Source organism: Anopheles bellator, chromosome 1 (assembly GCF_943735745.2).
Source record: "Anopheles bellator chromosome 1, idAnoBellAS_SP24_06.2, whole genome shotgun sequence".
NCBI lineage: Eukaryota > Metazoa > Arthropoda > Insecta > Diptera > Culicidae > Anopheles > Anopheles bellator.
In genome coordinates, this window is record NC_071285.1 from 26,931,637 (window position 1) to 26,956,029 (window position 24,393).

Below are 24,393 nucleotides of genomic sequence, written 5' to 3' on the forward strand. Positions count from 1 at the left end.
ACAATTTATTGCCCAAAACTCGAACAAATTGTAATTCAATGAACCTATCGTGAGCTTCTGGTGTGTTTAATGGTTTTCACAGGGAGTGAACCCCCATTCGGCGGGGGTCCTATTCAAGGCTGGAAGGAAATTCAGATGGGTCTGATTACGTGCAGTCAGTCGGGGCTAATGCAGTCGTGTTGGGTGGGAAAACGGTTGCATGATGTAACACACGCGCTCCGCTGCTGCTGCAGCTAAGCCGCGCAGAGCGAGTATGCGCGCACGAAACATTGTCTGCCAGCGAGAGTTTTATTTCATTAAGGTGTTATTGAACCGACCTCAATTCAGTGCGCACTCTCTTTCTCTAAACTACCACAGCATAAATACTAGACCAGAGGGCCGCTACTAGGCACTACTACTAGACGCTTCTCCTAACGCCGATGGCATGTAATCGATGTAACCAAGTGAAACACACATAAACGAAGCGCTCTCGCAGCTTACTGGGCAAAGAGAGAGAGAGAGATACAGAGCGAAGTTAACTAAAATGGTGTTTGAGAAGGGCTAACGTGTTGCAGGTCTCGTCTGTAAGGTTGTGTTCAGCGCCGCTGTGTTATGCATTGCGGCGCTTCTCATATGAACTTCAGCTTTTTCACCGATATTTTCAGGAAGCAATTTTTTGCCATGCAGATCATGTTTGTGTTACTTGTTTCACTGATTCGCTTGTTTCCTTGGGCAGGCTTCTCTTTTTTCTGTCAACTTAATTTGTCGTGTTACCATTTATTCTCTGTCAATTTGACTGCCTTCGTGTTAATTTTCTCATTGTTGTTGTCCAAGACGATTTAGTGTATAGTTTTCCCAGGACAGTTAAAATTTGGCCACTAATGATTCAATAATTAATTCCTTAAAATTGCCGCATTCATTGATCTAATTATGAACTACTTGTGCCTTTATGTTGTCTACTTGTTCGCATCAGAACCGAACACGCAACAGTTAATGCTGCATGGATTTTTCGACGTGGTCAAGGCCTTAACGCGCAGCCGAACCCACAAGAAAATCAATTATTTATACTTTGCTGCTGCGAAGGTAGTTCAAATATTGTAGGTTCAGTTTCCTAGCCATTTCTGTCTGCTTTCGGCAGAAACGTGGCGAATTCACACTAGTAGTAACATTCACAAGTTCAAAATGAACGCACGCTCTCACCTACTCCCCGGCGCTCCACAAGGCGGGGAGCGAAGTGAAAGTTGAAGCTTTCGGGCCGTTTTATGGTTTGCAACCGTGTGACCATCATCATCCTGCTGGCTGCTCGTGTGGGGTAGAGGTGTACATAACCCTATCCGCTGGCTCCGTGTTCACTTCCGCACTCGCTGGGTGCTTTCATTGTCAGTTCATCTTTCTCTCAATGGCTCCACATGGCTAGTAGTAGTCACGGTTGATGATGGTTCCTGGTTGTTTCACTTTGGCCAGCACAGAGGGGAGCGGCAAAAAAGGGCACAATTTTTTCAGATAATTTATTTGTTCATAATTTATGTTTGAGAATGGCGTCGAAAGAAACTAGATTTGAGTTGTTCCACCACGAATTGGCTTTAGGGCTGCTTTGCTGGTGCTGTGAAGGAACAAAGTTTCAATGTTAATGAAACGAACAATCGGGTCGGCCGCCGCAAGTGATGGTGTGTGCCTACCGTAGGTTCAATGACCCGCAAGATAGTGCAGCGCGCCTAGCGTCTTCGTTTGAAGTGTGTGTTACATAAATCATTGGATGCTTCGTAACTACTCAGCCCGCCGGCGGTGTGACCACTGCATTTCGTACTGCTTCACCCTGTTGTTTCAGGCTTCTTTTACCCCGCCCCGACTGTGTGTGCACAGTCGCCAGACAAAACCGTTGGCAAACACTACGGCTAAGGCCAGCGACCTTACCGATTTACGCCGAGGTAACCCGTTGTAGTGTAGCGCGTTGTGTTTGTTGAAGTTTTTCGCCTACCGAAAGAACTACGCGTTAACTCGCCTGGTACGCAAGAGTGTACACTACCTGGGTAAGTGCTCCTCCCATCCTCCATCGCCTTTATGCTAAAGTGAAAGTAAAAAAATTGGCATACTACAGGCAGGCAGGCAGCACCACCATCACCAACACAGGCGCATAGGCAGCATAAAGGGCCCCGGCCGGGTCGGGATTTCCTAGAGCACTTTTCCGCATGCGGAAACATGGTCCACCGGAGGCGCAATGTGCCTGAGCCTCTACAGTCTGACATAACGGACAGTTTCATTTAAAAAACGGTTTCCGTCGGCCAAATGTCGGCCAAAATCAATGTAAAGTTTAAAGTAAAGTCCCAACAGTTGTTCATTAATTGTTGAGGGATTACCAAAATGCGATTAGAACAAAATATATATATCGATTGAAACGATATTTAATTGGTTATACCCGAGTTTGAGATACTGTGCAACAGTTGAGTATATTTTGTAAAAAAGCTCCGAAGCTGCGTGCCACTCGAGAGCGACTCTTTGCCACAGTTATGAAGTTATCGTTATCAGTGTGCAAAGTCCAGACTAGTTCAACTGCGAAACGGTCGTTGTTTCTATTTCTGAGGTGCATCGATAAATGTCACGCGTATGCACAAAATAAAACGTGGATTCCGAAAGCTTTTCGGAGCTTTTTAGTCGACTCTGACGGGCGGGCACTGGATGAGTCTCTTTGTGGGGTTCTTGCGCACACCAGAAACACAGCTCACAGCTCACGGTGCCGCGTGCTGCTGCCGTGTGTCGACTCGGTAAAAGAAGCAGCAGCGAGCCTGTTTGTAGAATCCCACTACACGCATGTTTCCATGCTGCTGACCTCAAGCCAGAGCCAGGTCTTTGACCTACAGGGTGAAACTAGGTTAGTCCGGGTATTATTTATTGATATTGCTGCTGCTGCTGCCTACTATGCGCCACCCCAACGTGTTCACTCTTACGTAGACAGCCGGCATCAATGTCTGTGCCGTGTACGGACCGCCAGCCCGGTTCAGTTTATTGTTGTGTTCGAATGGTAATTTACTCATCTGCCCAACTTTTATTTGCAACAACTGTTTTATACATCTCATGTTGATGACAAAAACCCCACTGACCGTAGCGTAGTGTTTTTAATTTTCCAATTCTGTACAAAAAAAGGGTTGGTCTAAGGTCGATTTTTATAAGTAAGTTTTTTAGAAAACACAGTACTTAGGGAAACTCTTAGTGTAATATTATGCCAAATAAATTTTCCTAACATAATGGTATGCTAAAACATGCAACGACGGTCTACTGAACTGTTGTAGTTTTAAACGATGAGTTTGTTTTACAAATCATGTTCCGCGACATCGTTTAATAGGAATTATTTATCGTACTGCACCAACATCTTTTATGGTGTCCATCATATCAACCAAGTTAACAACATTCGCCATTGAATACAAGCATGACACACTTTAAATGCAAATCTAGTGTTCGGTTGAGAACTAGTTTTTGTTCACTAATCCAGATCATTCATTAACAGTTTTTCCAAGCAAGTTTATAGTTTATAGTATAGCAAATTTATAGTTTATAGTACTTGTTTATAGTATAGCATCATTAATAGTTAGCGAGAGCTGGGCCGGTTGTTCAAAAGCCGTCCTTCTTCTTTTAACTAAAGTAAAAATTTGCTGAGGTTTTACTGTGCACAGAATTGTTTTTACTAATGGAGCAATTTCCCTATCACTGTTTCAGAATTTCAATTCTAATCGAAGCTCCGTTATCTAAGTTAAGCTGTCTACGGTGTCCTTACAATATTGATCGCTCATCGCTAACATTGTTTCGATTTTGTGTTTGGTTTTAGTTTTTCAACTAGTTTCGGTTCAGCTAAGAAGCTGCAGACCTCAGAGACAAAGATGCAGCCCTCTCTCGATCAGGAAGTGGCCATCGCGCCAGAGGCAAGGCAGCAGCTTTCAATTATTCCCACTGCGCAATGCTCTGTACATCGGCGGGCCGCGAACTATGTGACCGCGACCGCGCCTCGGGACCATTCGCGGAAGGAGAAGGAGGAAGTAAAGGATGAAGTTGTTTTTCAACATTTCTGAAACTTTCACCGCATGCCCATCGAGACTCCACGAGGCTTCCAATAGCCCGAGCCCGTACCCAACTTCCTTTACGTGACTTACGTAACGTAATGAGTTTGAATGACGGAAACAAAAACTAACACGACTATAATCGTGTGCTTTCTTTAGTGACCCCGGATGACTTTCGAGAGCAGCGCCACCCCACCACTAAACCACTAAAAGATGTGGATGATGTGGATGAACCGGGAAACGTTGGATTGGTGGATGGTACAACGGTTAAAAATCCGTGCTGATCCGTGGAGTTCAATGTACCTTGCAAACTGTAATGTTTTCTATAGTAGCCAGTCAGCAATTTACTGCTTATGATCATTAATATTTGTTTTTCTTTTTTACTATACTTAGAAATCTCTTGCAAACCCTGAGAATAGTAGTCTTGTTAATATATGTCCCGAGTTCGATTTCCGAGACCGGTGTTACGGGGAGAACAGCTTCAGCTGTAAAAAAGATACATTGTTACAGAAAGCAACAGCGATTAATATTGTCCCTGTTTGCTGGTGCAGGCATGGACCGCTCGTCGGTTGTAATTTTACGGTAAAAAGAAGAATCACTTCTCACAGCCAAAGAAGATATAATTCTCTACAGTATCAATATCGCAGTTCCAAAGCCGATCACATAATGATCGTGCACCTAATGATTATGCCGACTTGTAACAACTTCTTCAAGACGCCCATGATCAGCGCCGCAGCAAGTTTAAGAGAATAATGTTTGTGGAAACCTGTAACAGAAGTATCTTCCTGATGACGTGACAGAGCGCCCCAGAAACCATTCTTCTTATTGAATTACGGATTCTCGAGTCAGTAGGTTTTGGAGGCTACCACGACGCTAGTGAACTAGGGTCCTGGCATCCAATTTATGAGTGCTTTTGGAAAGTTTTAAGAAAATATAAGACATCAATAAACCGGAGTCTTGGAAGCAATGAGCTCTCTGGGAATGAGCTTCCGTGCATTGCACAAAGCCATCAGAGCAACAATCAATAAAATGGGAGAAAGGGCAAAACCAGTACGTAAATACTGTAAAAAAGTTTATTGGAAAACACCCATCCTTTGTTTCTACTGTCTTCCTTGTAGTCTTTCTTCTCTACTCTTTAGTACGTCACCAGGCTTGGATGACCCTGTCCTTACGTGTGATCTATGGCTGATGGGGCCCGGGTATTGGACTTATACAACCTACTCCGATTTTTTTTTTTAAACTTTATTGGAAGCTGATGGCTAGAAAGTGAGATTGCGCGCTCGGACTTTTCCTTTTTGACGGTTTCCGAGCGGCGACCGCTAACTTTTGCGCTTACTCATCAACGCTTTCTCCTGGCCTCTTTAGCTTTTACTTTCCTCCTCCACGCACACATACACGCACACAATCGGTTCCTGTTGTTGTGTTGCTTTTCTTCTTCTTCAATTTTCTTGCGATCTCCGCGATCGTGAGTTTGCTTCCTTATTGCTTTGGCGCGTAGGAAATAGAGGCTTGCAAACAGAAACTACGGTTGATCTTCCGCATGCACACGCTCGGACTCTCGGTGGTGGTGCTGGTCGGGTTATGCTGCAACATCGGTGTGTATGTGTGTATGTATCCGAACCGGTACACTTTTACTTTTTCCTGAGCTCTCTCGCGCCGCGCAGCAGCAGCGCGCGAGCGAACGGTGCAGCAGCATACTGAGCTCGGCAGCCTGCAATTTGAGCCTCGACCATCGGCGGCAGGAGCAATGAACGGGTGGGTCTCCACTTTCTTTTTTCCCTCTTTCTTAGTTTGTTAGTTGAATCGCTTCAGTAATTGTAAAAGTAGACGCGGTCACGTCACTTGGACGCAATAGTGAATCGCATTATGTAAGTTATCATCATTTCCTCGTTGCGTTTGCCTGGTCTGCTGTGCGAGCCTGCTTTGATCTTAGAGAGAAAGTGGGAAATAGGAATAGAAAGGACCGTGGAAAATAGGAATTCGCCGATCTGTTGCCCCTCCGGTTGTTGTTATGCAATCTGCCGCGGAAAAAGGCGGAAATCGTGGTTCGGAAAAAGGTTGCGACAAATAGTGTGCGATTATTCAAACCTTGGTTTTCAAATTGCAAAATGTCAAATGAGATGTGCAAATTGAACATTTAAAAATGCATATAAATAAATGCTTGCCAAAAGAAAGTGACGATGAAATTAATGCGCTGGGTACCGAATTTGTGGCGATTTTATTGATACGAGAGCATAAATACGAATATGAATATGCATCGTTCATCGTTTCATCGACTCTTTCGGTCACTCTGCTTTTGGGGTAATCATTTCAGCGATGGTTGTAGTACAATTTTGCAGCATTAATGTTGCCTTCCTTCGTAGCTCACTTGCTTGTGGGTAGCGGCGTTTTATGCTCCCCACCACCCCGACCAAAGGGGTTATTGGCCCCGGCCAGTGGCAAGTGGTGATGTTTAGTAGAGCCACAGGTATAGGCCTCTGAATCTCACTTCCTATTTCGTTACCTGGTTTCATCCGTCGTGACGTTGCACGTTGCTACTCCCTCCCCTCCCCTCCCCGCGGTTGTTTTCCTTCCCTGCAAAAGCCAAACCAGAATATAACGGTAAAAGTGGTTGGAATCGCCCGAACACCCCGAACCCGGTTTGGAATCGGATCGGATCGCTCGCCGCTCCGACAACTCTCACTTTTTGTTCGATCGCGCGCGAGATTCCATCTTACGCGAATACACACGTGCGCACGGTCGGTGCGGCTGTATTGGTCCGCGTTTGTAGTGCTCGTGGGGGGCACGTGGGGAGGTCTTCGGGTGCTACGCGCGAGATACGATCAGCCGCCCAGCGACCTGCGAGGCGCTCTTGCGAAAGGGTTGGCCGCTTCGGGCCGAGAGCCGAACCCCGTTACCCGGTCGGTCCCCCCCGGGTAACGGTGTGGAGCCGCGCCATCTCGCCCCCTCCGGGCCCCCCTCCGTCCGGCGGCGCGCGGAAGTAGCATGTTCGGTGTTCGTCGGCCACTCGCGCGGCTCGCGGCGCCCGAGAACGGCGAGCTTTGTGCAGACGATTCAGTCGGTAACCTACTTTGCTTCGAGTCGTGCGCGCTTTCACGGGGTTTTTCACGTACACAGGACGGACGGACGAGCGAAGTAGTCGCCTCTCTGCCGCCGCACCGACCGCGAATGGGGGGCTTCTTGGCTGGCGACCGAGCGCCAGGACCGGGTGTCGCGGTTGCGATTTGTCGATTGTAGTGCGTGCCACGGGATGTGTCACTAAAACAAATGGTCCCAACTAATGTTCCCGGGTAGCGATCCCGGGTGTGCCTTGTCGATATGTGCGCATATGCATTCCGTCGAGTGATCGTCGTTCGTGAAACATGAAAAAAAACACGCATTGTAAGTGTTCGCTCGGTGCGTACGTAGTCGCGCAGGCTAGTAATGTGTGGGTTGCTGGTGAGTTATTGGGGAAAGAGGAACTGGAGCCTTGAAGTGAAATTGACAAGTACAACAACGGCCGCCGATCGGGCGACTGTTCAACCCTTTGTGACGGCCAACGGTGCACTCTGTACTAGCAAAACTAGTAACCTCTCTTCGATGAATCGGCCGATGCTCAATAGAGAGTGCCGAGAGTTTCTGTGTGGATTCCGAAACACACAGTGCACACAGTTTGTTGAAGTGCACACATTGATCTATGCGAAACTATCGGAGTGGTGTGAAAAATAATGTTGAAAATAAAATGTTCATAACATTCCGGTTTAAACCGTTGTTCCGGTTTAAACCGATGCAACATTTCTACCACTCACAAAATTCAAGTTCAAGTGCCTACAGAGAAGGAACTACTACGTTCCATTTGCAAAGTGTATTTTAAATTTAAACCGTAGCGCAAGGGTGTCAAATAATTGTTTTGCTTTCTAATTTACCAGCAGCTGTGCCTCGAAAGTTCCACGTGAAATTGCAAGTTTTATGCATCATAACATAGAGATATGCTGCCAACATTAATGACTCGTTCAAGTGCGACTTTACCGATGTACCACGTCGCTGTTTGATGAAGTGAATTGGATGAATTTTTATGTGGCTGCTGTAGTTGGCGTTTTGCAACGAACAAAGTTCGCCGAGCAGTGCCTTGTTTCACGCTAGCATGTATTAATGTTTGCGGTGGTTCGTTTGTGTGATCATGCACCTCAAAATGGGAATTAAGTGAACCCGTTCGTGGAGTTGTGAAAATTCGGGCACCCTTCATCATGTTTCAAAATTCGAATAGTATGATTGTGAATTGCCTGTCAGTGTTTCCATTAAAATGCACAATAGAAGAAAAAAAGGAAAAATGGTGTTCACATCTGTTGTTGCCGGGATTGATCGAAAAAGGATTTATATGAAGACAGCAGTGGCATGTACGGACATCATCCTCATCATGGCAGTTTTATTATAACAAAATAGTAGAGAAATAGTAACGAAAAAATCAAGAAAGTGTTGTTTGGTTTTGTCGGGTAGAGAACGTGTGCCGCCGTGGCTTTGAAGAGCACGTTGTGACGGTTAGTTAATCGAAAAGAAACATTGCTTCCGCATAACGGTTTCACTGCCAGTGCTCCAAACGTCTCATCTCGATCATCTCGTAATTCATCCCAAAAACGGCACAGTTTTAGCAGACACGTTTTCGAACATGACATCGCTAGGTAAATTCCCAAACAACTTCTTTGGTTTACAGTTTTCCTATAAGCAAGTTACGGTCAATGCGCTTACTTGTCACCGGATGTTATGTAAACGGAAGTGTTGTATCGATTCCATAAATTATAATACATTTTGCGACAGCTTTAATATCTGGGAGATCATTTGGGGGAGCCATAACAAAATCGATAGTTTGGAATGGAGCAAACCATACTTTATTAAGAAATGAAAACAAAATTAGCCTCAATTTTGTACATGTTATGATTGAGCAAATTTGTTGAAATCCAAATACTGCAAAGCAAATGAATGTTTTGCGCAATAATTGTAATACGATGGGTGGAAGTGAATCTCTTCACAGCCACAATGACCGGTCTGCCGCGTTGTGCAACGTGTTTCAGTAGAGGAAATATTTGTGATTTGAAGATGCAGACAGTAATATATTGACTAATAGACAGTTTTCAAAACACAGAATCAATTCGATCACATATTAGCTACAGACATACTCACATTGTTCGTGCTATATTTTTATAATGTTGTTAAGTACGCTGTGCGTGGAGTTGGAAAGTTTGAGCCGCCGAATATTTGCCCGAACGCCGAAAATTATCAAAGGCATATTAAAACGGACATTGACCTTTAGATAAGATATTTAGAAATAAAATAAAACATTATATATAATCCCACCCACGTATGCCATTGTTCGAAACTGTACATCCTACCCACGTATTTGGCCTCCATTTACGACCTTTGATCCTTGGGCAATTCAGGCTTGTACTTCCATTTTTTTTCATCTTCTTCAATTTACAATCAATTCCTGTGACTTTCATCTAGCGTAGTCGACGAGTTAGCAACAAGTATTTGTTGCCTTGAGTGAATTTTGTAAAAACACTGTTCGAAACTAGCACGACTTTTCGTCAAATTCCGCGATGATGATGGCATAGTACATGATCTTTTCGATGCTTCCTGGTGCAAGTGGGGCGCGATCGATTGTTGACAGCATTTGACAGCCGATTGCCAACTCGTACGGGCTCGTGTAGCGTTTTGAAGTGGACGGGAAAGGGCGAATCACCGAGAGCTGACCTATTGCTCATCGGCCTGCCTACGTATTTCAGGCAGCCAGTCATACAGTCCACTGGTACCTGGTACTGCTCTAGGATTTCTAGAGATTCAGAAAATCCTTCCAATACAATTATTCACTTCCACGCACACCACAAACACTCCCACGGTGATCCGCCAGCTTCTCAGAGCCCGTTTGGGTTGTGCTCGTGTCTCTCACGATAGTAGTCGACACATTTATTCACAGCATACACCACCCGCCTCGCGGAAATGCTGTTCCCTCCACCGCTTTTTCCCTCTCTCTCCCTCTCTCCCTCACTCAAGTCTCGATAGATCGATTCCTAATCCTTTTGCATAAAAATTGTGTTAAAGGATCGTATCTTCAACATTATTTCCCATCACTATTAAATGATCCTATTCTGTTTTTAGTAGGCAATTGCTAAACATTCGGAAACTATCTTTTAGAAACACACGCATCCTCGTCGAGCACCGTAGAATGGATGCAAATCGGTCGTTCTACTCTCGCACGTTGGAATGGCGGAAAAAATATGCGCTTTGACGTAGTGATTGTGAAATGTTGGAGGAACTTATCACGATCGAGCACTGTGTGTCTGAGGTACTGATGCCCCTTCCACGAGTGCCCTTGTCCTCAGCAGAAGCGCGAGTTGCAAGTATTGCGTTACTCGCGAACGGCGAGTACGTTACCCTGAGAGCTTACCAGTTGAAATAATGTGGGTTAACTTTTGTGGTAGGTTAGTTCTATAATAAATCATCAGCCAAGTGCAGCGAAGTGCGGTCATACAAATACCAGTGCAAAGCCCCCGGGTGGCTGGTTGATAGTGTCATCAGTGGATGGCTACGGCGTTGCAATCTGGGTGCAATTCTACCACGACATTGATCTGAACTCTGCACATTTTGCAGGAGCTTTCTAGCGAACGCTCGTGACAAAAGTAGCGCGTTTAGTGCGAAACATATCGAATTGAAACAAATTTGAAACTATGTTTGTTGCCGGCATACTCTTGACGAAGTAACAACTTATTACAATAAAATAAAATAACAGAAAATAAATAGAATAAAAACATTGAACTGATCATCAAGACATACAGAGTGTAGCAAAAATGACCAGTGCATCAATTTTTGGCCCTTACCATTGACCGGAAAGCTTCCTGTTATCGACACTAGGAAGTTAAAAGATGATGGCAAATGTGGCAGTGGCTGAATATTGATCGCGATCAACTTCATCAGCAGAAACTCTAGCTTCACCGCAGGCGATTGCTACCGATCAGTTATGCGCACTCCGCGGTACATGTTCAATTGCATTTGCAATTCGAGTTCATCGCGTTCAAGGCAAGCCTGCAATCACTCAACTTTTCATCTAACGGCACTCAAGTAGAACAAAAGTATGATTTTTAAATACATATGAGCTGGAGGAAAAATAGAACAGCGTGTGCCGTTCAACACTCTCTCTGAATTGACTCTCTAACTGTTAATATTAAAGTACTAAATAAGACGGCATCGCCGACGATCTATCCCCATACTTCATTCTTGCTATCGATTGCGGAAGTACAAATGTGTAGTAATCGCTTACAGAGCGCCAGTACGCAACGTTTTCCTAGAATCTTTCACTTGATGCTTCACAATCTTCGATAGTTGCTTCTCAAAAGGGGTTTGAACTTGAATTAATTGAATTAGATTGAAACTTGAACTTGAACTATTGGGACAAAAATCAATAAAGGAGCTCTCCTTTGGTCGATTTGAATTTCAGCATACTAATTTGCAAATAATAATATAAAAAATAATAATCGGTCCAAAACCTCGGCTGTTGGGAATGGCAGTATGGCTGTGATGTGGCTCAGTATTTTTGCATAACAAAATTGGATAACAAATTTACTTAATTCCCATTGTTTTTTCTCTCTCTTTCTCTCCCTCTCAAATTTATCAGGAATTATGACACTGAGCCGTGGTCCATACAGCGAGCTCGATAAAATGAGCCTTTTTCAAGACTTGAAACTGAAGCGTAGAAAAGTCGACTCACGATGTAGCAGCGACGGTGAATCAATAGCTGACACGAACACATCATCACCGGATCTTCTGCAGCCACTTTCGCCGAAAATGTGCGATCAACAGCAGCAGCAACAGCAGCAGCAGCAGCAAGAAAACTCGGATTCGCAGTACCTGCCGCAGCCCGATAACTCGACAGTTGGAGCAACAACTGAAAGCTTATCGTCGTCTGCGCCAGGCGACGATCCGGCCCAGGTTGCGTCTACTGCTACTACTGCTGTTACTACCGCATCTGTTGATACCGAAACCACCGCCAGGCTCGCCGGTGTTAGCCGGCTAAGCCATGGCGGCGGTAAAGGTAGCGTGGAGGAAGATGCCGACGGTAAACAGAAAAGTAAACCTGAAGATTACTACAACCTCGCGTTCTCGATGCCAGCACCGAAACTGCCGTTATTCGATAATAGCTGTGGTACTACGACTACGACGATAACATCAGTGGTAGCGGCCAGTGCGAAGGACGACTTGCTAAGCAGCGACGTAGTATCGCCCGATTCGTCCCCCGGACCGGACATTAACCAGCCGTGTGGCACTACGACGTGCGCCACGGTATCGTGCACTGGCAGTGGCGGTGGCGGCGCGAGCGTAATCCGTTCTGTGGCCGACGAACGGCTGCCCGGTCGGTCGGTAACTCCATTGACTACGGCGGCAAACATCAACAGCGGTTGTTGTGATAGTAGCAATAGTACTAGTAGTAGTAGCAGCAGTAGCGGCGGCGACACTAGAGGTTGTAGCAATAATGGTACCAGCAACAGTGGGGCTACGATCGACAACAGGGGCAACAATGTTAACGAGAGGAGCAAGCTACCCGCAGGCCATAATACGAACAGTAGTACCAGCTGCAACGTGGCACTTCTCGATTACTCCCAGCTACTACATCAGCAGCAGCAACAGCGGACGGGACAGTGTCGTTCCGAGGACGAACCCGGCGATGCTGATAGTGTGCAACACAAAAGCGGCGCCAGTATCGGTAATGCTTTCACCAGCAACAGCAGAACCAGTGATAGTGGCGATCAACCCCAGCAACAGCAGCATGTGACGGTGCTCGTTACTCCACCGTCGTCACGGATCAAAAGTGAACAACCCACCACTGCCGCGGACGGCACCGGGACGAACGCCGCGGCCGCGGCGGAAGCTGTGGCAGCGGCAGCCACGACGCTGGTTACGTTGGGAATGCGGAAGCAGCAATCAGCGCTGCCTCCTCAGCTAGCTTCCTCGTCTGAGGTGACTGATTCTTTCTCGGCATCATCGTCATCGTCGTGTACATCCACACCCGCGGCCACGAAAGTGGTCTGTTCCGACGCTGATGCTACTGCGACTAACGACCACACTAACACCGTGAATCCCCAGCGGGTCTATCACCGCGACGCTAGCCACAGCAGCAGCAACCAGCAGAGTGCCGAGGGTGTGAACATGGGCGATAGTCATCCGCTTCACAGACAACAGCACGTCATGCATTCGATTGGCTCCGATGGCTCCGTCGTACAATCATCCACAATTATGTCTTCATCGCCCACGTCCACGGTCACGACGCCATCGTCATCCTTACCGCGCTTCCAACATGCAGAAGTCTCCATCGGCGGAGTCGGTACATTGTCTACAAAGATTTGTTCTAGTCATGTTGCCTCTTCTGTGCCCAGTGGCGGCAACGGTGGTGGTGGTGCTGGTGTCCCCAGCCAGCAGCACATTGTGGTGTCGTCCCAGCACATGCTGCAAACTATGCAACATCAAATACGCATCAAACAGGAACGGCAACAGCACCAGCAACAGCATCAGCAACAACAACAGGTGGTTGTGGCCAGTTCGGCGGTGATTGCCGGCAATCGCCAGATGAGCATTGCGAACGCGTCCAACCATCAGGCCCCGCAACATCAGCTGTTTATCAAACGGGAGCGTGTTGGGAACAATGTGTATGTTTCCCAAACCTCCGTACCGACGGTTACGCGGCAGTCCGTCAGTCCGGCACCTGTAGGAAGCAGTACGCGTAGTAGTACCTCCCCCATGCAACCACCTATGTCACCGCAGCAGCATCAGCAGCAACAACGGGAGCTGGGCAGCCCGGGCAACTCGACTGGTTCGCAACTTCAACAACATCCCCCAACCTATCCACACATTATCATCAAGCGGGAGCGTCTGCCGCAGCAAACCCTTCACCAGCACCATCACTCGCCATCGATGGCCAGTTCCGTCAGTGCCGCGAGCACGGTTGGCGAAAGTCGCACAGCGAACAGCACGACACCTTCGCTGGAGGCGCCGGCCACAACAACGACCGGAGGCGGAGGAACGGCCCAACTGCGTCATCCGATTCGGGATGCTGCGATATTGTTTCGAGTAAAAAACGAAACCAATTCCGCCCTTGCCCAGCCAAACGTAGCCCAGCTTGCGGTGTCGCAGTCCCACGAGCACCAGCAACATTCCGTGTGGCCAGTTACTGCTACCCGCATTAACGGTGTGAAGCCCGAAGTTATTGGGGGTCCATTGGTGCAGCCCATACGAAGTAAGATATCTTCATCAATCCACCAACTTCAGCAGCAGCAGCAGCAACGACAGCATCAGCATCATCGGCAGCAGCAACAGCAGCAACAGCACTACCATCACGAACACCTGCAGCAGCAAAGTGAGCAGCAGCAGCAGCAGCACGATCATCAGCATCAGCGACAGCAACACCAGGAACAACACCAGGAACAGCAGGAGGAGCAACATCGTCAGCAAGCACCGCCGCCGCAGCAGAGGCAGCATTCGCCTCATCAACATCAATCACAACACTCACCGCAGCACCATCATAGCAGTCCGCGGACCATAACGTCACAGACGTCACCACGCAACAACACTCCTACTGTGATTATGGGCGAATCGTGTGGGGTTCGGACGATGGTCTGGAGTTGCGATGCCCAGTTGAACATCCACAACGCTTCGCCCAGCCCCGGTGGAACCATAGCTGGGCTGTCGCAAGGCACGGCGCCCGTCATCATAGCGAATGCAGCTCAACATCACCCGCTTCACCAACCATCCATGCCACAGGCGCAGCAGCAGCAAGCACCGAATCTCCAGAGCAATGGGACGCTGACGACGGCCGGCGTTGCCTCGAACAGTAGCAACAGCAGCTTCACCAGCAGCCACGCATCCCCGAACAACAACAACGAAGAGGCCGCTCACCTGCTACTAAGCCTGGGTCAGTCCGTTGTGCCGACCACCATAGCGGCTACGGTGGCTGCGGCTGCAGCGGCGGCCGCCGTTGCCGGCCAAGGGACAAACCATCTTCGGATCGGTTTACCGTTGAACATGGAAAGGCTCTGGGCAGGAGACTACGGCCAGTTCCCCAATGGCCAACAACAAGCTCAACAGCAACAGCAGCAGCAGCAGCAGCAGCAACAACAGCAGCAGCATCAATCGAAATCATTACAACAAACGCAGCAGCAACAACAGGCTCTCAACCTCACCGCACAACCGCAGCATCTCGCTTGGAGCCTGGGAGGAATCGGCGTTCCGAAAAAGGTAGCTTAACGAACGCAATATTTCGCAATAATATTATAACGAACGAACATAACTAGCACGATCAGTAGTGGAGTTTTATAACTCTGTTTCTTTGTAACGCGATTCGACGCATCTGGTGAACTGATCGGTAAACTTGGTTATCATTTGTTTGCAGGAAATGCTCGACGATATGCCACCGGAGGAGGATGATCAACCGCTCGTGTGTATGATATGCGAGGATAAAGCGACCGGTTTGCACTACGGAATCATTACGTGCGAGGGTTGCAAAGGATTTTTCAAACGGACTGTACAAAATCGCCGCGTGTATACTTGCGTTGCTGATGGGACATGCGAAATTACGAAAGCCCAGCGTAACCGCTGTCAGTATTGTAGATTTAAAAAGTGTATCGAACAGGGAATGGTTCTGCAAGGTAAGCCGATGCTTGGGGTAGGACCTGTCGATGCCAACAGTGTGCCTCATTTCCTGTGGTCTGTTTTTTTTCCAGCGGTGCGAGAAGATCGTATGCCCGGTGGTCGTAACAGTGGCGCCGTCTACAATTTGTACAAAGTTAAGTATAAGAAACACAAAAAGAACAACCAAAAGACCAACGCTAACGCCAAGCTGCATGGTGGAGCCGGTGCCATAGGAAGTGCTGGTCCAGGTATTACCAACCTCGGAAGCTCTGGTACCAGGGCACGTGGAATCGGCGGTACTACGTTTGACGGCAGTGGACCTGGGTTTGGCTGTTTGGGCGACAGTCCCAAATCGACCAACTTATACCACCAGCAACCACACTACCCACAGCAACAGCAGCAGCATCAGGCGCATCATCATCTATCGTCAACGACTTCACCGACGATGGTGAAGTCGGAAGGTGCTATGAACCTACCTGCGCATTTGATGAACGGAACCATCCTCAAGACGGCACTTACGAATCCGAGCGAAATTTTGCATTTACGACACCGATTGGACAATGCTGTTAGCTCTTCCAAGGATCGCTCGATATCGTACGAGCAAGCCTTGACCATGATACATACTCTAATAGACTGTGATGCTATGGAGGACATAGCGACCTTACCGCATTTTAGTGAATTTCTCGCCGACAAATCGGAGATCGGTGATAAGTTGTGTAACATAGGGGACTCAATCGTGCACAAGCTGGTGTCGTGGACTAGAAAGCTACCTTTCTACATGGATATACCAGTCGAGATACACACCAAGCTGCTGACGGACAAATGGCACGAGATATTAGTACTGACCACCGCCGCCTATCAGGCTATGCACGGCAAGAAAGGCTTTTCCAATCTAACACAAACATCGACCGGTAGCAGTGTGGTGCTGCTCGCCCCGGATAAAACCGACACGGAATTTGAAGAAGAGGTAACCGATTTAGAGCGTCATAGTCTTTCGGAGACTATCGTTAGTTTTACATTGTTTTCTCTTCGCTTTCTATTGCAGATTACCTGTCATTTGCACACACTTCAGTCCTGCCTTACGACCCTTATGGGCCACCCGATATCTATTGAGCAACTTAAGATCGACGTTGGACAGATGGTAGAAAAGATGACGCAGATCACCATTATGTTTCGTAGAATCAAGCTAAAAATGGAGGAGTACGTTTGTTTGAAAGTCTACATTCTTCTGAATAAAGGTAAATAACCTTTGCGTGTTGATTCGTTCGCCTTTTGCTTTCAAACGATACAATCCTACACTCTATAGCCGTGTATTGCCTGTAACATAATGTTCCCTTGTGTACTATTAGATTTTTTCATTATTTCCATTAATTGAATTTTATTGTTGGTTCAGATTTATTTGTTTAAACCTGAGTTAAGTTGCAATTTGCCAGAGGCACGTGCCGCATAGTCGCTCGAGAAAGGTTGCAAAATGTCGGTTGAAAATCGGTCATTGACACAAGTTTTGGTGTATTCTTTTCTTGGGACATTTAGAGGTGGAGCTGGAAAGTATTCAGGAACGATACATTCAAGTACTTAGAAGCTATCTGCAGCATGCGATGCCACACAATCCAAATCGGTTCAGCGATCTTCTGTCTCATATTCCGGAGGTAATGTATTCTGGCTGTAGTATCAGCCTGGCTACAGTTATTTCCAATTAGTATTATGGCGCTCCGATATATTTGTTTTGGTTTTTCGATAACTCTCTTTTGCAGATTCAAACCGCAGCTAGTTTGCTCCTGGAGAGCAAAATGTTCTACGTTCCCTTCGTTCTGAACTCAGCAAACATTAGGTAGCAGATGGTTGCGCACGGCATGATGGTATCGCCTCTACCAGTGCCAGGTGTTGATCCAAAGTCGCCTAGAGTGTTGCCAGAAGTATCAACTGTTGAATGCAGTGGTTTCAAAGAAAGCATAAACACAAATGTTGCAGGCAACAGTGATAACAATGCTAGAGTGGAACGCCGGTGCACCAGTGTCGCCGTAACTTCATATCCCCTCTCATCTGCTCCGAGAATCGACATGGTCAACCAGTCTACGTTGCTGGTTTCCTCTTCCGGTGCGTTGGAGGGACATGAAGCGCAACATGTGAGTCCCAAGACCGTCGTATCATCCCCGCCGGTCGACGCATTTTCGACTGGTACGACAACCGAACAAAACCCAACAGTAGTGACTATAGCTAGACTGCAAAAAGAGCCTGAAAGCGGCAGCAAAGACAACAGCAGAAACAGTAACGGATCCCCTGCCCACACTAACCGTCACACTGCCAATACACATAATACTGAAAACAACAAAAAACAATGGAATAGAACTAGTAACATGATAAGTAATATCAATAATTACGGAAATAGTAACAATGGGGTAAAAATATTTGTCATTAAAACAGTGTTACCTGATGCATGATGAAACTTTCGATAGAAGCTTCACAGGCACCCCGGTTAATGCGGTTAGTCTGACCCAAAACGAGAGTTCCCCCCGGTATACCATGGTACGAGTTCGTCATGTTCGCGTTCCTCCGTACAGTAGCAGATCATAATGGTTTATTCTGTGGCCGGAATAGCATTGCTAGAGTCGGAGATACAATGTATGCGTTTTTTGCCTTACGTTGTACTCACAATAGAGTACTACTGCACGGAATAAAGTACACAGCATCGTGTTTTTTTGAAAATAAACTTTTTTCACAAAAGCTTTTACTCCCAAAACGCGAGTCGTTGCATTTAGTTACACGGACAGCTTGAACATAACAGCCAAATAAACACACACGTGCGAAGTTACCGAGGCTTAAGCAACGATCAACCAAAGCAAAGTGACACCATCGAGCAAAATGGTTTCGTGCCGTCTGATCCCGTGTCACTATTGTGTTATCATCTAAACCATACGGAAATACAAGAAAACCGGAGACAATGCTAGTGCTAGACAACAGAACAAAAACGACGCAAATGTTAGACTCCGGAACATGCTTTCTTTGGTCAAGTTGACCCACTAGAAATACAACAACCGTCATTGCTTTCTTTGCATCGTCTTGAACACATGTACTATAACCAGCTACATTACTGTACCATAAATCGTATTTTGTGAATGTATGTTCTCTAACATATAGGCACACGGTCATACGTTACAAAAGATCATAAAACATTCAAGGAAATACATTTTCCAGCACGAGGAAGTCTGAAAATAAATGCCTTCTATATTGAAACAATAAATTATTAAACCGACTGGATAATGAGAGTATGAAATTATACATGTATATAAACATCAATTTATTTTAATGAATATATTGAGGAATAAGTACGTATATATGTATATATATATATAAACGTTGATGTACATGTATATAGCAGAATTATACATGAATACATGCATATATAATATCATACACTAAGCAGTAACAGCTACAATGGATCATTTCATTACAAAGCAACGATTTTCTGTTAGTCGTCCACAGAGCAAGAGTCTTTTATAACGCGAACTTCTTCAATGGAATGTGCACGCAATGCAAAAATACCGTTCTGTTTCCACATCTACGTTAATTGCGCGTTTTGCAAATAACAAATTCTGTTTCGTCAGCTAACAATGCTTAATTTGTATTCTTTCCACTTTGCGCTCGCAGATCCTTGCGTTTCGACAAAATGATGCTGTGCTCCAAAGGAAGAAGTTTCACTGAACGGTTTCGATCTTTGACAAGTTTATACACATTATTCTTTTAGCTTAATTCTATCATCCGGCACAGAAAATAAGAATGATATCCACGATCGTAATTGAAGATGTATAAAGCCTAGTGACTGGATTACCCACTGAACTGAACCGTTTACGTATAGAAAAGTTCTTACCCTGCATAAAAATGCATGTTCACACGCAACAGTTCTACACCCTCCAGTTTCCGCTGCAGACCAGAGAAATGTTCGTATGATTTTAACTGAATCGAGAGATTTCTGTTCGTGTATGATTGTTTCCACGTAGCATTATCTTTTTGTTATTAGAAAATAAAAATTTGTGTTGCACCATTGCACAAAACGGCACCAAACCATTATAACGATATCGCGTACAAGAAACGCTTGTTTTCGTGTTGAATTGTCACTTGTTTTTATATCGATTGTAATACAGTTTTAAAACAATTTTGCTGTGGTAGCTAATGTTTTTTTATTTGGTTCTGTAGTTTTACCGAAAAGCGTACGGGAAACAAAACTTAATCGATAGGTATGAGGAGCTACATCTAGCGTTAAACAGAGAGAAGCCAGCCACTTTGTAACTACTTTTAACCATCAATACTTTTTTCTTTGATATGCTTTTACTCTGCAAAATAAGTTAAGCAAACAGTTAAGCTTCACTGCACTGATGATGTACGTATGTACGTATACCGTACATATAAATCTAAAACATGTCTCTGTTTTGTTGCATAACGATGAGAATGAAACCAAATCACTCTTGTCTCGAGCGATTCGAGGATTCTGCAAACGTTAGGGAATAGCACGTTTTGTGCACCAGTACAATTCAGCTGATAGAATAATCAAATGGTCTTCACGTATGCACTAAATTTTAATTAGAATGGGGAAGATGAAAAGTGCTATTGTGGTGTGTTGAGAGCAAACAAAATTATTTTACCATTCAATAGCGGTTATCCGTGATCACGAAGGACTGGCTGCAGGATGATTTTGCGTACTTTTATTGTACTATGAGAATACGAATTTAGGTATACGGAACTAGTTTGTTTTGTTATTATAGTTTACCTTCGCTACACATATATTTGGCAGAAAAGGACAACTTCACCCTTTCGGTAACGTTAGAAGAAAAACTAAACTAACTTTACACGTAATTCAATGGATCGCTCAGTCAGCCAACTTCTCGCACTATGATCGCACACAAAAGAATACAAATGAAAAACGGAAGAATGAAATATCCTCTTAAAAAGATACAAAACCAAATATTTAGATCATAAAATGTTATTTTTTGCCTAGGTTTGGTTGTTATTTCGTTTTAGTTGTGGTGCCTAACTACTGTAACTTCATGTTAACAATGATTTTGTGCAGTGAATTGACGATTTTAAAGATAACTTGAAAAACCTTGAGAGAGAATTTTTGTAAACAGGAATCGGTTTCCACACGAGATGGCAAAACGAATACTAGGGAGGAGAACGGTACGGATATACACTACGAACTCGGCAAAGGGTATAATCCACACAATTGTTTCACTTTCAAGTCGTGTTGTGTAAGAATTAGGGCGCGCGTTGGCTAGAATTGGTTTCAAGTTTCAATTCAACATCATAAAACGAAAAGAAAGTCAGAGCCAGGTTTGGTTTGAGGTAGTTCTTAGAGGGGATAACCGGATAGAAGAGTTTTCCGCGATGAATTGCTTTAAGATAACTAATAACACACACCCATTGACTATTACTTTAAAAATATGTTGTAATGGTGTTTTCTAGATTGTTCACTTGACTGAAATCTACACCCTCATTCCTTTTTTGATTAAGGGACAATTTACAGTAATAAAAACACAATGGATGCATGAAATACTCTTAAAATCACGATTTGTTAAAAAACAGCAAAATACTTATGTTTCATCAATCAAACCATAGCAAAAGAAACGATCGTTACCAGTGAAACCATTAAAATTAATAATAAATGTAGTTCGACTTTTCCCGAAGATCTTCAGCCAGAGCACGATCAAGTTATGTCTAACATTGTCGGAAGCAGTAAACTAAGCAGTAAGCATAGCAAGCCAGTCACTGAAAGCCGACTGAGTGGCAAGAATGTACGAAATACCGAAATCCACTATAAATTAAATCCAAACATCCATTATAAATTAAATAAGTAACGATGAATAGCAGCGAAGTTCGCTAACAGCAAGGCACGCACACGAAAACTTGCTTTGAAATAGCACACGCTTACAGCAGCATGGCAGCAGTTCCGTTGGAATCCCTTCCGTTATGTTACATTTTTATTTTTACTGTATATGGCATGGCACTTCCCGACGTGGGATAGGATAATTGACATCGATGCAAACTTAGTTAAAATTGTACAATGTCGTTGATTCTTTTTGAAGTTATTCGCGAGAACGAAGTACGAGGAGACTTATTGCAAGGCAAATTGTGGTGCGGTTTAATCACACTATATCATGAAAGGCGTGTAAAGTGCTACTTTCATCACTATTAGGCGATAAATGGGCGAAGAAGCGCAAGGTGGTTCAAAGTTACCAGCACAATAGGAAATATTGCGTACAGACTGACTGAGACAAAACACGGTGGGACATGATACAATTCTCTAATGCTGCACACAAAACCCCAAGGATGACGCTATAAACATCGTTGCAAAAAAAAAACTCTTGAAAGCATTACTAACCCGTTTTTGGAATCTTATGCTCGGGATTTCTTTGACGTTATAAAAAGTTGAACTACCCACAACCATTTTTGGCATGAAAACTGCTTTTTTCGCGGTGTCGTAATTTGTCTATGGATTTTCAACCTAGCACCGATGCTTAGGGTAGCTGATCTGGTTGATGTCGCTACTACTACGCGACCCGAGCACCAGTCAGCCACACTAGTTTAGCTGTACAAAATCTGAAACTAAATTTTCTTTAGTGCATTCGCATAAAGTCAATATTTCACATCATAGAAGCTGTGGTTAGCGAAGTTTATTTTTATATCAAACTCCCGTTTGTTTAGTAAGTGGAAGGAATGGCCCCTATCCGAATGACGCTTTTCGTTTTGTATTTCGTGCATTTACGCTTAAGACAGCTACATTTTTGTATTGCCCTGGGGAACAAGCCTTAAACGCATATTACAAAATATTTAAGTTACACTGTACACGGAAGCAAGCAAATCGATCAACGATCTGCCATTTAGAAATATGCAAACTGTGTTTAAACCTATACAAATTTAAGCGTATTCGATCCACACAATCTTGTTATAAATACAGTACGATCCGATTATGTACACTGCCATAGTTAAATGAATGGTTGATAAAGAATGCAAACGTGTTTGTATCATAAAACGTGCAAATTAATCGTAGCGAGATGTTAATGTTAATTGAATTGTAGCCTATCCAATTCGTTTTTCCATTGGTTATAGTTGTTTAGTTGAAATCGTCTTGCATTCAACGCCAACGCCGATTGCACGTTTACAATGCCAATATAATATGTTATGATATGTGTTTACTCACAATAAAAAAAAACCCTGTAAAACCATGTTCCGGATGAATCGATTTTATCCTATCCACGTAACAGTTTCTGGTGGCACATTCATAGCAAAGAGAAAAAGAGAGAGACAGAGAGAGAGGAAGATAAACACATTGTAACAACGAATAGCGATTGTGAAAGTTCTTTGGCTTGTTTCGCCGCTAATTTTTTTTTTACTTAAGGAGTAGCGTTTTGTGTTGATTGCAAAAAGTAATTCTAGACTATTGAACAAAGAATGATGACACTAACCAGTCAGTACGATGAGGTAAGGAAGGAGAGCAAACACATTCACTGCCGTATTTATTAATTAAACAATGAAACAACATTGTACGATACAGATAAGATTCGTGTACATTGTACAACACCGAACAAGCCATAGCGTCAATCCGGAGGTAACAATGCATGAGAGAGTCGCCGTCCATAGCCTTGTGATTGAAGTGCTTGTTTCCCACCTAAGTTACCTAGGTTCAATTCCTGTTGCTCCTTTATTAGTTATTAGACATTTTAAACGTTCAGAGATTGCTTGAACAACAGAAAGAGATCCTCATTAATAGTAAACTATACAACCCTTGGTAACCTTTCGAACTTTTCATTAAAGTTACATTCGGAACGCTAAAATACAAGTATACACTGGTTTAGGCAATGGTATAGACATTTATCTGTTCAGGTGCAAGTCTGTCAATGTGTATCTCATATATGCTCCATACTTCATACAATATCTATTAAATGATGAACTCTAGCGATATCATGAAAAAATAAAGCTTTGAACACACGGCCACAGATATACACACCAAGAAGCTATGTATATACATTCACTTATATATCATCATCATCATTATGACAGCATTTTGGTGCTAGTTTGTTACATTACAAAAGATCCGTTTGATGGAAAAGGCCGCACTGAATAGCATTATTGAAATTGGCATTAGGGAGATTAACAGAGGACACGATGGCACAGCCGACATCAAAACAACCAAATTTAGTTTCGTAATGGAAATGGCGAGTTTGCTTGAGACGAGTGCACTTTCGTACCCTACGGCGAATTTACTCGATGAGTTATCTAAAAACGAACGTAAATTGAATAAAAAAACAACTAGAAGTGGATCTGCACTAGGATACTTTATTCTCTAGAGAATACATTAAGCACTAGCGTAACGTAGACTAACAAGTAGAACTAAACGGATAAAGTAAACGCCGCAAAAATTACTTTGTTGAGCAAACCTGTACGAAAATTTTGATTAATGAAAAACAAAAAAAGTATATGAATAAAAACAAGGATTTCCCAAAAATAAAGCATGTGATCGAATCTGACTGTTGGAATTAGAAACAAACTCGTAATACAACCTACTCACACTTTGGTACGTCCGTACTCTTAGTCGCTTTTACTCGAACATTGGCATTAACGTTATTGGATATTTTAACCACGCATTGACTTAGGTGGAAATTTAAAGCAATGGTAAAAAGCAAAATTGAAGAAAATGATACGTTGTAAGCCATTTTTTGCTAAT

At 44.3% G+C, this 24,393-nt stretch overlaps 1 protein-coding gene across 1 annotated transcript; it reads left to right on the plus strand.

Annotated features, from left to right (window-relative positions):
* Positions 1-8,673: 8,673 nt before the first annotated feature.
* Positions 8,674-17,512, plus strand: LOC131215343 (hormone receptor 4). The gene is made up of 8 exons (XM_058209730.1): positions 8,674-8,686; positions 11,674-14,365; positions 14,522-15,284; positions 15,439-15,694; positions 15,770-16,644; positions 16,723-16,915; positions 17,211-17,326; positions 17,432-17,512. Exons 1-8 carry the CDS (start codon positions 8,674-8,676, stop codon positions 17,510-17,512), a joined length of 4,989 nt encoding a protein of 1,662 aa, XP_058065713.1.
* The last annotated feature ends 6,881 nt before the right edge of the window (positions 17,513-24,393 follow it).